Source organism: Gobio gobio (genome assembly GCF_949357685.1).
Source record: "Gobio gobio genome assembly, chromosome: 6".
Classification (NCBI taxonomy): Eukaryota; Metazoa; Chordata; class Actinopteri; order Cypriniformes; family Gobionidae; genus Gobio; species Gobio gobio.
The window spans coordinates 25,443,830-25,458,176 of record NC_137102.1 but is presented as its reverse complement, the minus strand read 5'-3'; the positions used below and the strand labels follow the sequence as shown (position 1 = coordinate 25,458,176).

The window sequence follows — 14,347 nt, the reverse complement described above, 5'->3', positions numbered from 1 at the left end:
AGTACAGAGTGAGGAGGACCAACCTGGATGTTCATGATTTTTTTCAGGGAGGGAGTTATGTGATTCAGATACAATGGAAGGGAAACTCTGCAGTCATTTCATGTCCTGTGATCTCTACAACTGCAAACAAAACCTTCCGGGGACCTAATCCACCGACATATCTGCAAATTCTACTGCCGCACTCTCCTCCTGATGCACTGAGTTCGGCAGCAGACCCAATGACAGAACTATCTACTACTGAAACTGGTGAAGATTCTACCGCCACATCCCAAGAAATGCCCAAACCTCCTGGGTACCCTCAAGCATTTCTGCAAAGATTTTGGCCTTACTACCCTCATTATCATGGAAAGGTTTATCCCACAGCTAAGCCCACCAAACCAACGGTTGTTCAGGCACCAACCCTGAAGCCCCAACAGCCTTTTGATTCCCATATGTTTTGGCCATATTACCACCCTCATTACCACCATTATGGTAACCCAAAGCCCACAGAGAAACCAGTCCCAACCTCTATGCCCACCACCACATCAGTTGCCCAAGCACCAACCCCAAAGCCTCAACTTCCATGGTACCCCCAGGAGTTTTGGCCATATTACTACCCTCATTACCATCATGGCAGACCAAAGTCCCCAGAGAAACCAGTCCCAACCTCTATGCCCACCACCACATCAGTTGCCCAAGCACCAACCCAGATGCCTCAACTTTCAGGATATCCCCAAGAGTTTTGGCCGTTTCACTACCCTCACGGCAGACCAAAGCCCCAAGAGAAACCAGTTCCAGCCTCTATGCCCGCCACCACATCAGTTGCCCAAGCACCAACACCGATGCCTCAACTTTCAGGATACCCCCAAGAGTTTTGGCCATTTTACTACCCTCACTACCATCATGGCAGACCAAAGTCCCCAGGGAAACCAGTTCCAACCTCTATACCCACCACCACATCAGTTGCCAAAGCACCAACCCAGAACCCTCAACTTCCAGACTACCCCCAAGAGTTTGGGCCGTATTACTACCCTTACTACCCTCACTACCATCACTACCATCACTACCATCATGGCAGACCAAAGTCCCCAGGGAAACCAGTTCCAACCTCTATGCCCACCACCACATCAGTTGCCCAAGCACCAACCCATAAGCCTCAACTTCCAGACTACCCCCAAGAGTTTTGGCCGTATTACTACCCTCATTACCATCACTACCATCATGGCAAACCAAAGCTCCCAGAGAAACCAGTTCCAACCTCTATGCCCACCACCACATCAGTTGCCCAAGAACCAACCCAAAAGCCTCAAATTCCAGGATACCCCCAGGAGTTTTGGCCGTATTACTACCCTCATTACCATCATGGCAAACCAGATCCAGCCATCCCTACCGCCTCCCCATCAAGATCGTCAGCAACAACCCAGAAGCTGCAACCCCCAATGTATCCTGGAGGTGTGTTCCCTCAGTATAATTACTACGCCAATTATCCTCCCTATTTGCAACACCTTTATTCGCAATACCCAGTGCAACCTCCCAAAACTCCTATGCCACCTATAACGACCACCCCTCAACCCTGTTCTACAACTGCAGCTACAGAATGCAACCAGCCTCACAATGAGCCACCACAGTACTATATACCACCTAATTCTAAGCTTAATGAAAAATACCCCTTTGCATCTAAATTTGTGGACTTGACAGAGATTGACACTGACACACTCCCATGAAACTTTTAAATCGTAAAGACTGGGGGCGTTCAGAATTAGTTTGGTGATCTGTTGCACATGGCTTTGAAAGATTTCATCCTGCTTTAATGCTAATATAGGTTGAGTGTGTATGGATTGACTGCAAAGTGATTCTTACTCAGAACATGCTGGTGTCTACTTTATTCTGTCATAATTCCCTTAAATTACTCTATAAATCAAATATGGTCAAAGATCCTTTTCAGTCCACCCCCCCTATTTTTTTTTTACGTGACTGAATTATGAATTGGGTCTTTTTTTTTTTTTTTTTAAATAAAAAAAAAAAACATGCATGAAATGAATTGCCTTATTATTTTAAGTGGCTGTGTTTCATTGAAAGGCGCTTGAGCATGCAAGGAGAGCGCGCTTACGCTCTCCCTCCTCCCCCTCTTTCGTGTGTGTGTGTGATGCTGGTCTCAAGGGTGTAGCTCAGACACTGCAGTAGAAGGTAGGGCTTGGCTGCTGCACTATACAATGCGCTGAAAGATGGTGCACCAAGAGAAATGTGTTTACCAGGTAAGACAGGTCTATATATATATTTTTTTTAATACAGTGCAAGTGTTGCATCAGTGTGCTTTATAGTTAGTGTGCGTGTACACACATGCCTGTATATTTACTAAATCATGGTATATGAGGTGGTTAAAGATTAAATTAATATTTCTGATACTAAGAAAACTGCGTTTTGAGTGATGGATGTTACATTTCTTGTAGATTTAGTTCAACGATATGCTCTAAATTGAAAGACAAATACACTGCTTGAATTGGGACCAATTCAACCCATCCTACACAAGGTCGTGTTTTGTTTTTGTGTAGGCTATATGAATGGCTGTGTTTTGCTTGGCATTATCTGTAACTTTAATGGCAACATCTCATCCTCTAAAAGCAAGGCGCAGGAAACCTTCACACATTGCTAATAATACATCACAAGCCGAGCTATTGATGTTTCGTTTAAGTGCATCATGAATCATCCTCTCTTCTGTCCCATATTTTCTTCCATCTAAATGTTAATCTCAGTGGAGCTGTTCTGCAATCAACCTAAAAATGGAAAGCGATCAAAAATAATTGTCCGTGGATATAGGAAGAGAAAGTTATTGCATTTCACAATAATAGGCCTTATGATTATTCTAGAGATGAGTGCAAGGCATGTTTTAAATATTAGTCATACTGGGTACCAGAAGGCAACTGAGTTGCCATGGCAATGAACTGAGTGTAGTATGCACATCTGAGAGAACATTTCTTTCCAATATAACGTCATCAGAAACAGTCAGGCAATTATGTGTTTATGTTTGTCGAGGGCTTGTGCCTTCCTTCACGTGTACTGCCTCAGGTCTCCATTTTTCTCTCTCCATCTCTGTCGTTGATTTACATTGTATCTTCTTTTTCACACTCCCACACCGATACCTTCGTGTCCTTGAAATCCAGCAAGTTGTTAACCACAACCATTCAATAGATGCTGCATGTAGATGTATTAAAGCGGATGATATCTACTTTAAAACTTCTCATAGTCACAAGGTCTCCTGTGGCCTACTACATGCTGTGTGACACTGTGTGTGTTCTCTTCATTTATTGAAGTCAACTGTGTTTTCGCTCAGGCCCAGAGGAACGAGAGGGAGTCCATTAGGCAGAAGCTGGCCCTTGGCAGTTTCTATGACGACGGACCGGTTACCTTTACTGGCTGCAGCAAGAGCAGCAAAAACTGCATGTCCTCACGGTCAGTGTGCGTTTGTGATCAGTGGCTTGATGTTGTGTCTTATGTAATGGTGATTTGTTTTTAGTGTATAACTGCATTGAATGGGATGATATAGCTACTGGTAAAATTATAATGATGAAAACCATTCTCAAATATTTAAAAAGGTTCTGCTGAGAATATTTTTGCTACTAGATGACGAAGCATGTTTTTTTTCACCATGAGACCTTAGCCATATCACATGAAAATAACTGACCATTTTAAAATGACTGATTTCACCAAGTCCAAAATGTTCCTGGATCAACATGTTTGTTGATCCTGTAACAACATTCCAAATTTAAGGGTCCATCCATTTAATCTTCCTATATTAAACCATTCCTTTTTTGTTTTCTATTTAAAAAAATAGAAAGCCGTTTAAATCAGTGCATTGACTGAGTGTTGTTTGCCACTGCACTGTAAAAGTATATTTTCATGATTTATCACAACTTTTCACAAATCTTTTGCCATCATCTTACACTCTAAAAAATGCTGGGTCAAAAAAAAACAACCCAGCATTTTTTTAGTGTAGGTTCACAAACATTGTTCAGAAAACATAGTATTTTGAGTTTCTGCTGATTAAACTAATCTTTCTTTGTATCAACTCATTTTTTTGTTTAAATGACTCAAAGTAAATCTAAGGTGGTTGCCTTAAAATTAAGTTAAACCAACAAATAATTTTTACAGTGTGATTTGTATCTTTAATCATTTCTGTGCATGATGTTAATCTAATGCCACATCCACAATAATACTTTTTAGTTTTATTTAAAAATGACACTTTCTAAAGTGCATTTTCCGGTTTCGCTGTGATGAGGGGTGAACGCAGCGAAAACAGTGGATGGGGAAACTGTCTCATAAAGCTCCTGCATCACATTATGTAAATTATTTTATTAGAAAGAACTGCAGATGCAGGTATCATGACAATCTGTTGATAAACACACCTTGTCCTCTGATTCTGGTGTAAATGTAAAAAGTAATTTGTTTTGTGTCCACTAGCGTGGATCGAGTGTTTTCAATTCATTCTTATGGAAATTGAGTGTCTTGCTCACGCGTGAGCGTGAAGCTGAACTTCCATAGGAATAAACTGAAAACACTCTCTCTGCTCTGCTAGTGGACACGCACCGTGAGGAACACGCTGAATTGTGACCCACTTTGAGCACTAAGCTAAGCGATCGAGAGTCTTCTGTCATGCAAGAATAGCCTAATCAAAGGTAGCAAATCCTGTCATAGTATATTTTGGAGAACAAAATTACCATCCAATAACAATTCCCCATTGATACTGAAGGTGGGATCTAGTGTCAGTAAATTAGAGTGCGGAGGAGATTTAAAGGGATAGTTCACCCTGAAAAAGATGAACTATCCCTTTTAAGTCGAACACAACGCTGTCAAAAAGCATGTTATGTGTGTACATTTAAAGATAATCCTTAAAGATTTTAAATGATTAAAAAGGGAGTCCTGTATTTCACTCTAAGAAATCAGGTCACCCTAATTTAAATTGATATTATTACTGAATATTAAGTGCGTTTTAAACCCCAACTAAGCAAGACGAAGGTGATCGTGGCAAGGAAGGAAACTTAATTCCATCAGGTGACAGTAAGGGCTTATACAACGATCAGGCATAACATAATGACCACCAACAGGTGAAGTGAATAACACTGATTATCTCTTCATCACAGCACTCGTTAGTGGGTGGCAGTGCCGATCCTAGACTTCTGGGGGCCTTAAGCAAAACTTCGTCTGGGGGCCCCTGTCAGTACTTTCTTTAAAAAACAACCTTAATTTGTTCTTTTAAGAGCAGTTTACACTGTCAACAAACAACAGTGAGTTGAAACATTCAGTAATTAAAAAAATATAAAAGCAATAGGACCAATACAACAGAAAAAATGATATCAGTGAAATTAACAATTTAGCCTACTGCTTTAATACAGAAAAGTATTAAAGTAATTAAATGTAGAAAAAAATAAAACATTGCATAGTTTTCATTGTATGAATTAAATACACTAATGTTATTCAGGGAAGAGCAGTGAATGATTCTCTCGTTTTTTGTTGTTTGATTTACATTAAATGACAGAGTGCAGCGGGTTTATCCGCTGCTGTCACTAAGGCCAAATGCACCAGCCTAATACACTGTCAAGTGTATTATACACTGTCAAGTGTATTAGATTGCTTTCCCAGCTCACAGAATAATCCTTCTGTTCACCAAAGACATAATTGAATGTTTAAATCCCCAAGACGGATATATATATATTTTTTTTAAATTGCGCGTATTTATCCGTTTAAGCGCACAGCTGAAGCCCAAAGTAGCCTGTACTTGTCAGTGTTTCTGTCTCGGATCGCGTGGACAGAATCAGTTAAACAACGTCTCTTCCGCAGCTCAATACACTTTTACACGTGACTTTCACATGATTCGACTGATGTTGGATGTTACGCATGATAAATAGCTAATTCTTGAGAGCAAGGGGGCCCCCTGGTGGTACTCTGAGTATAGGGAGGATTGGCTCTGGTGGGTGGGATATATTAGGAGGCAAGTGAACATTTTGTCCTCAAAGTTGATATGAGCGAGTTTGATAAGGGCCAAATTGTGATGGCTAGACGACTGGATCAGTGCATCTCCAAAACTGCAGGTCAGTATCTATCAAAAGTGTTCCAAGGAAGGAACAGTGGTGAACCAGCAACAGGGTCATGGGTGGCCAAGGCTGTACTTACCTGTAGCTTAAATGGCTACTGTAGCTTAAATGGCTCGAAGTTAATGCTGGTTCTGATAGAGGTGCCAGAATACACAATGCATAGCAGTTTGTTGCCTATGTGGTTGCATAGTCGCAGACCAGTCAGGGTGCCCATGCTGACCCCTGTCCACAGCAGAAAGCGTCAACAGTGGGCACGTGAGCATCAGTACTGGACCACAGAGCAATGAAAGAAGGTGGCCTGGTCAAATGAATCCTGCTTTCTTTTACATCACGTGGATGGCCGGGGTGCGTCGCTTAACTGGGGAACAAATGGCACCAGAATGCACTATGGGAAGAAGGCAAGCCGGCAGAGGCAGTGTGATGCTTTGGCTATGTTCTGCTGGGAAACCTTGTGTCCTGCCATCCATGTGGATGTTAATTTGACTTGTACCACCTACCTAAGCATTGTTGCAGGCCATGGACACCATTAACCTGTATTCCCTGGTTGATGTGTCCTCTTTTAGCAGTATAATGTGCCCTACCACAAAGCAAAAAGGGTTCAGGAATGGTTTGAGGAGCACAAGAACGAGTTTGAAGTGAATTTCCCAGATCTCAATCCAATCGAGCATTTGTGGAATGTGTTGAACAAGCAAGTTCGATCCATGGAGGCCCCACCTCGCAACTTGCAGGACTTGAAGGATCTGCTGCTAACATTTTGGTGCCAGGGGTCTAGTGGGGTCCATGCCTCGATGGATCAGTGCTGTTTTGGCAGAAGAATGGGGACCAACACAATATGATTGGTGTAATTGTAATCATTGCAGATACCAAACCTATAATTATTTTTCATATTCATGTTGTCTTGTATACTTAACCCCCAGTCTCCTTTGTTTCCACTGTTTCAACAAATATTTGACAAAAAAGGGAACTTTGTTGGGTTTTTTTAGTCTGGTGTGTTTGCGTTTCATGTTTAGAGCACTTTGGGATGGTAGAAGGAGAGTCTGTCGACTTTTAACACTTTCTCAAGAACAATATGCTGATGTGGAAATTTGTCAGCAATTCGTCTGTAAAATAATCTTTCTGCAAAAATGTGCTCCTTAAGATGTTTATAGTTGTCACTTTTAATTGGTATTTATGCTTGTTTGTGGTCCAAGCATTAAGTGCTGGGAATGCTATTGTTTTCATTAGCATTATTATTAATATTATTCTTTGTTCTAAACTGAATGTAAAAGAAAACAATGTTAATGGGTCTGAAATGCTGATTTAAGGAATGAAAAGCAAGCATATGACAAATGAACCTGTGGTGCTAATTTGGTTTCTTTATATTTAATCTGCGCTAAACATTTATATACATAGTTATGTACTGTACAAATATTACTTTTAGTGCTTTCTCTTAGCCTCAGTCATAATTTCACCACAAATCCACGGACTGGTCATGTTTGATGGTGTAGTAGTTGCTGTTTTTCTGTCTTTTCTCGTTTTGCAACTAAGTTTCAAAAAGGTTCCTAGAAATCCAAGCAAAAGAAAGTCCAAAGAGAGTTGAAATTAAACAGAATGAGCATGTTTCCCCGCAAAACTATTATCTTACTTTATCTTATAACTTTACAAGAGATACCGCAGATTCAGTCTCATACCAGTCCAGTATACAGGAGTAAACTCTGCCAATGAAGTCTTCAACTGTGACTATATAGGCTTCAAGTAAGTTTATAATTAGTGTTTTCTTAGAATACTATTAACCACGAAATTCTCTTGCAATTGAAGAGGAAAGTCTAACTCACAGCTTTCCGTGCATGGGAAGTGTATTTCACTGTGGTTCACAGACATTAAAAAATAGAACTTTCACTCTTTCACTGTTTAGTCACTCTTTCACGGTTTATTTTTAAATACTATCTAAAAGTTTACACTTGGGGGAAAACCTTTTTGTTTTTTTTACATAATTTAAAAGTCTTTGGTGTATTTTACACCCCTACAAAATAAGATATCAATTTGGAATACTAAACAATATTAGGAACAATGGGATTGAGAAAAATATTGTAAATTTTCTTTAGTTTTTAAAATTTAAATGTATATTTTTCTGCAAAGCATAGTCAGACTATACAAATATTAAATATGGAATAGCAGTAAAAAAGCTCAAAATAAAATAATTAAATGAAATTAAAAAAATAATTAAATTAGATAAATGTAAAAATGTAATAAATACAATTAATAAATTTAATTCAATAAAAACATTTATGAAATAAAATGACAAAATAAAAATGCAGTAAGCTGCATTGTGTAAATTACATTTTTAAAATACATTTTTAAAACTTTTTTTTGTTTGTTTATGCAAAAACAGTCAGAAACTACAAATCTTAAATGATGAATAGCAGTGAAATAAAAAGGTAAAACAAAATAAAATAATTTCAACTGGTATCCATGTCTGTTTTGTACTATGGCATTCTCCAAAACCTACACCTGCTAAACATTTTCTTACAAAATCAGATTTCATGTCTCTTTTCTCGCTGCACTTTTATTATAGGTTTCAGAATGGGGTGAATCTACAGATGTGCTTTGTGAATGACAGTAGCAGTGACAGGGACAGTGATGCAGAGGACAGCAGGACAGAGACCAGCCTGGACACCCCATTGTCTCCTATGGTAAATGGCACCTTGAATGTCTATTAAACAAAGTTGTTCTGTTTTGAAACTGAAACTTAAGCAAGCAGTTTTTCCTCACTGTCTCTCTATAGAGTAAACAGAGTTCATCTCTGTCTGACCGGGATACAGGAGAGGAAGACCTGGACTCAGAGGATTCAGAATTCTGGCGGCTACAGCGGCGGCTGCAGGAGGAGGCGCGTGTGGCTCTGGCTTTGGCCCGTCCCATGGCCCGCATGCAGGTGGAGGTTGAGAGACAGATTCAGCTACACCGCAGGTCCCCCGTCGCAGACCTGGTCAGTGAGACAAGTGTCCTGGAATAGTGCTGTTATATTTCTTTCCCAAAGCTTATTTTATCCTCGCTTTAGGCTTTCACATCACGCTTGCTAATAAGAAAAAAATCACAATGTATTCATCTTGACTCCTCTTCGTCCTTGTGCTATAGTTACCACATCTGCCACACATCAGTGAGAGTCTAATGAAGAGGAATCTGAGGCCTGTGGACCTGAGGGACATGAGTCTTGGTCAGTTACAGGTCATCACCAATGACCTGCACTCTCAGATACAAGGTAAAGAAAGGAGACAGAAATAAGCCATTACATTTTTATTATAGTTTTTTTTTTTTAGATAATCTAATTGATAACCCATACAATTGTCAGTTTGCCATGCTCTTATTTTTATTTCTTTTTTTTGTGTAATTTATAATATGCAGCAACCAGTGAAAGACACATGTAATTCGTTGTGATAATGGCAATAAAGAGTTTGATTTGTAATTCACTGCAGGTCTTAATGAGGAGCTGGTTCAGCTGTTGCTCATGAGAGATGAACTACACATGGAACAGGATGCCATGCTGGTAGATGTGGAGGATCTTACCAGGTTAGGTCTGAAAACCAATCAAAACGCTGCTTAAAGTGCCCCAATTATGCTATTGTAAAGGTTCCTAATTTTGTTTGAGGTCTTCTTTTACATTTACATGCATCTAAGGTCAAAAAACACTTGCATTTTCTCATTAAATACATTGCACATCACCTCTTTTCTCACAGTATCTGAAACTGTTTGATAAACTCTTTATACCCCTCATTTCTGAGAGCCAACTCTGTCAAGTCTGTTGTGATAGGTCTACTCTGCTCTTATTTACTCTGCTCTGATTGGTCAGATGCAAGTGGGTAATCCAGCACCCGGAAAGCGTACCTTCCATAGGGGTAGCCATTGCTAACCAAGCCATCACCTGCTGTTAGCATTCCATTGACTCCCATTCATTTTGGCGTCACTTTGACAGCGAATAACTTTATATCTGAGGCGTTTAAAGACTCACACTGTTTATTTCTAAAGAAACACGACAATGTATAAAAGGCTCCATTACCTTGTATCTTACACGATCACCCCGTAGAAGCCGTTTTTGTAAAGCTCGCAGGCAATCTTTTACTGTCTATGAGGCAATTTATTAAAATAAATAAATACTATGCAAAATGACAATAATGAATCCGAATACTTACCAAAAGTGGCTCCTGCTCACGCTTTCTGTCTCTGCAAGATTCAGTGATTCAGATTTCACTTTGCACAACTACTAGAAGACTTCCAACTGTCAGACAGGTTGCTCACGTCACATCTACGTCATCAAGCTCAGTCCAAGCCTGCAGCACTCCTGTCAGAAACTGAAGCTTCCGCGCCTCGATCGCCCCTCGGTGGCTGGTCCCAGTATAGCTCCTAAACCCCACCCCTCCATGTATTAGAGACACACTAAACAATTCAATTACACTTCAAATAATTGTTTCATAAAGATGGTTTCTGTCATTTTAGGCAGTTTTTATTTCGATGATTTCATTTCAAGTGTTCGTTTTTTTAATAAGTTTAGTTTTAGTTAGTTATTTGATGCTATAAAAACGGGGGTGTGACGTCATGATTGACAGCTGAGATTGACGGCTTCTCTGAGTGAAGTTATCACTGAGGCACTAATGGACTTTTTCGGGATTTTGGGGAGGAGATTGGAGCTTTAGCTTTAATTTCTACATTTCCATAACTGTTTATTTCACACCAACATAATGAATTGTTCTGCATCTGTGAGTGTGGGTGGACTTTTGATAATCGCGCCTCCTACTTCCTGCTCTCTACTGCGCAACTCCGGTCCCGAGATCGCTACTGCGCAGACTCGGTCCCAAGATGTCAGTGCCGTGTGCGTTGCCTACGAAAGCTTCAACTCTTGTCAGCTGAAGTCGCGTCGTCCATATTTTTTTACGGTCTATGGTCAGATAGCCCAGTCTGTTGTGATTGGTCTACTCTGATGGGCCAGTCTGTTTTGAATGGCCTACAGCTTACAGCTGTTGGAAACCAAACACTCATTACCATATCTAAATTTCAGCTCTGGATCTTACTGAGAACTTGATACACAGTGATCTGAACCGGAACGATGGCGTTGGTTTTACCGTATCAATTCGACCTTCAGTCCTCATCCTTTGGAACTGAATGCAGTGGATTTTGCGTCTTCCCAACATGTCGACAACATGAACCAAACTCTTCCAGGCCTCAGTTATAACTACAGTGTTTGGGGGTGGGTCAAAGTAGACGTTGTTCACGAACAGCCAATGAAGACCGTAGGCTGGCATTATGCAAATTTGTTACAAACCTATGTAGGTTCGACTAGGAAGTAAAACTAGAATTACTGGTGACTCGTTTCAGGCAGTTCAAAATCGATTCTTTCTTTTGGGAGACTATCACTCCATTTATTGTGCACTTTGATCTTTAAAACTTTGTCGACCTACATGAATGGTAATATCCGAAAAAGCATAATAGGGGTGCTACAATACGTTTTTGATTAAATAAAAAATATATATTTTCTTTCTTGTTTTTGAACAGGCATGCACATAGCCAGCAGAGGCACATGATGGAGAAGTCTCTGGCAAAAGGCAAAGCAGTTTGCCACGGTCGCTGTGATTCTCCATTTTGAGGCAAACGGCACAGGGTCCGACCACTTGTGTTTCACTATATTATGAAACAGTGTCCTCGTTAGAGCCCTTTTTCAACTAGATGTGTGTTTTTTGCCTATGTACCATGCTTTGTGTGGATGTATGTTAATTATACATGCTGTAAGTGTTCATGCATGCCCGCACCTTAGCTGAGGGTTACACACTCACTTTTGAGAAAGTCCTGTTGATCCTGCATAATGTATGAAACCAGAAAGAATCATACAACATGAATCAATCACTGACAGGCTGGATCTTTTCCTGTGCAGATTGTCTGCTGGTTTTATGATGTACTAAATACTAGATCACTCCGTATGGACCTTAATAGGAAAAACTATGGGCTAGTTCACCCAATGATTTTGTCGTCTTTTTAATGGCCCTCATGTCATTCCAAACCTGCGTGGAGATATTTCAAAGAATGTCTCAACTGTTTTTGTCTGTACAATGAAAGTCAGTGGGGTCCAAAACCTCATTGACTTTCATTGTATGGGCAAAAAACATGGCCATTTTCAAAATATCTCTTTTCCCTAGAAGGAAAAAAAAAAAGGCATATTCATTTTTAGGTGAGCTATCCCTTAAACTATGGAAGCTTGTAACTTTGATCTCAGAATTATTACTTTTTTTTTCTCGCAATAACAAGTTTATATCTCACAATTCAGACTTTTTTCCTCACAATTGCAAGTTATAAACTCCCAATTGCGAGAAATAAAGTAGGCCAAAGAATTAACTCGCAACTGTGAATTGCAAGGTATAAACTTTTTTTCGTGTTTTTTTTTTTTTTTCTTAATCAGAAATTGTGAGATATACAGTAAACTTGCAAATGCGAGTTATAAAGTCCAAATTGTAAGAAATGAGAAAAAAAAGTCAGATTTGTGAGAGAAAGTGACAATTACCTTTTTTTTTTTATGCCATGGCAGAACCAAACTGCCATATCGAACACTCTTTTAAACTATAGTTCACTGCTTCTCTGTGCAGATTATTGGTGGATTCGCTTACTAGCCTTCTGCAGTATCTCTCCTTAATGATGAATAGATTTACTCTAGTTTTACTCCGACACAGTGTTTGCACTGGCTGATGTGCTGTGAATGGAGCGCTCCTACCTAAAACACAGAAAACATAACCAAAAGTGAATATCAGGATGATGTTAGCGTTATATTTGTTTGAAGCTGCCTGGTGTGGTGGAAAATGTATTCTTGTGTTCACAATGAACTATTATGTCAGTCTTTTAAGAATGCCTATTTTACTTGTTTTTTTTTCTTCTAAATGTGGCGTTTCTAGTTTCACAGATGTAAGTGACACACCATTCTGTACATCTGTGTAGTGTGCACAGAACTGTAAAAGGAAGTTACGGTCAAATAAATGACTTAATATGGGCCAGTATGACATGGCATTGTTTTCATCTTCTAAACTGTGGCGTTTCCAGTTTCACAGATTTAAGTGACACACCATTCTGTACATCTGTGTAGTGTGCACATAACTGTAAAAGGAAGTTACGGTCAAATAAATGACTTAATATGGGCCAGCATGACATGGCATTGTTTTCATCTTCTAAACTTTTTTGCGCAGTCACAAGGGACAAAGCACTCAACACCAAACAAGTGTCATTGTGGTTTGTATTAGGTCAGTCCCAAAAACGAAACCTCTTAAAAAGAAATAAAATGCAATAAAAGAAAATAACTGTAAAAACCATCTATCGCTTTCTCTCTTTGAGTTCACTTCATATCTACATTTTGTATTTTTTTTTCTTTTATGAGAATTTTAGCACAACAGTCCATTTGAAAATAGCACTTTGTGGTGAAGTATTAGCATACAACACTGACCCGAGAGTCGAGTAGTTCTACTTCCTTTTTGTGGCCAACACTCCAGATCAGCGCTGCACTCCCACTCTCTCCCTGGCAAGAGCCCAGCACCACAATATTACATCATTTTACATCAGATATGACGTGTCTGCTCTTCCAAATGATCACTAATAGTAAGGGGGGGGAAAAAGCCATGAGAACTTTTCAAATATCTGTTTTTGTTAACACTTTTCTTGATTTTCTATGAACATTTTTGAAAAACCCTCCAAATAACGATACTAGGAACGCTTGCTGTTTCATACTTAAATTCCCATGTGCCAAAGAGAGGAAATGTGACATTAAAGGGAAAAAAGAGGATTACTCATTCTGAAAATCACATTTCTGGACACGGACACCTCTGATAACAGATCACTCTAAATTGTAATGTTGACACATGTATTTTCTGTAAAGCTGCTTTGAAACTATACGTATTGTGAAAAGGGCTATACAAATAAATGTATATTGAATGTTGATAACCATAAAAAAAAAGTATAACCTGGGGGCATAGAAGCAGCAAATATCAAAGTTACAGTGAAGCACTTACATGGTTATTAATTTGTTTAAGCTTATAATTTCATAAAATCACTTACATTATTGTTTCTGTTAAAACGTGTTTGTTCTTGGGATGTACATTATCCTTTTTACAGTCACTTTAGGGTGATTACATAGAAAAGGTTAGTAAATCATTTTTGATAGCATGTATTATGTATTATCTTTTATGAACTCTTAAAATATTGGTACAAATAATATATATTTTTAAACCTTGGCTCAAAAGTGTGCTAATGCTCATAACCGTTGAGTTTGAACCGTG

The 14,347-nt window shown here is 39.2% G+C and overlaps 1 protein-coding gene across 1 annotated transcript; it reads left to right on the top strand.

Moving 5' to 3' along the window:
• Positions 1–2,096: 2,096 nt before the first annotated feature.
• On the top strand, positions 2,097–13,343 carry LOC307128375 (schwannomin-interacting protein 1). Its single transcript, XM_079820195.1, has 7 exons — positions 2,097–2,234; positions 3,311–3,429; positions 8,623–8,740; positions 8,833–9,033; positions 9,183–9,306; positions 9,521–9,614; positions 11,592–13,343. Exons 1-7 carry the CDS (start codon positions 2,205–2,207, stop codon positions 11,680–11,682), a joined length of 777 nt encoding a protein of 258 aa, XP_079676321.1. The 5' UTR covers positions 2,097–2,204; the 3' UTR covers positions 11,683–13,343.
• Positions 13,344–14,347: the final 1,004 nt, after the last annotated feature.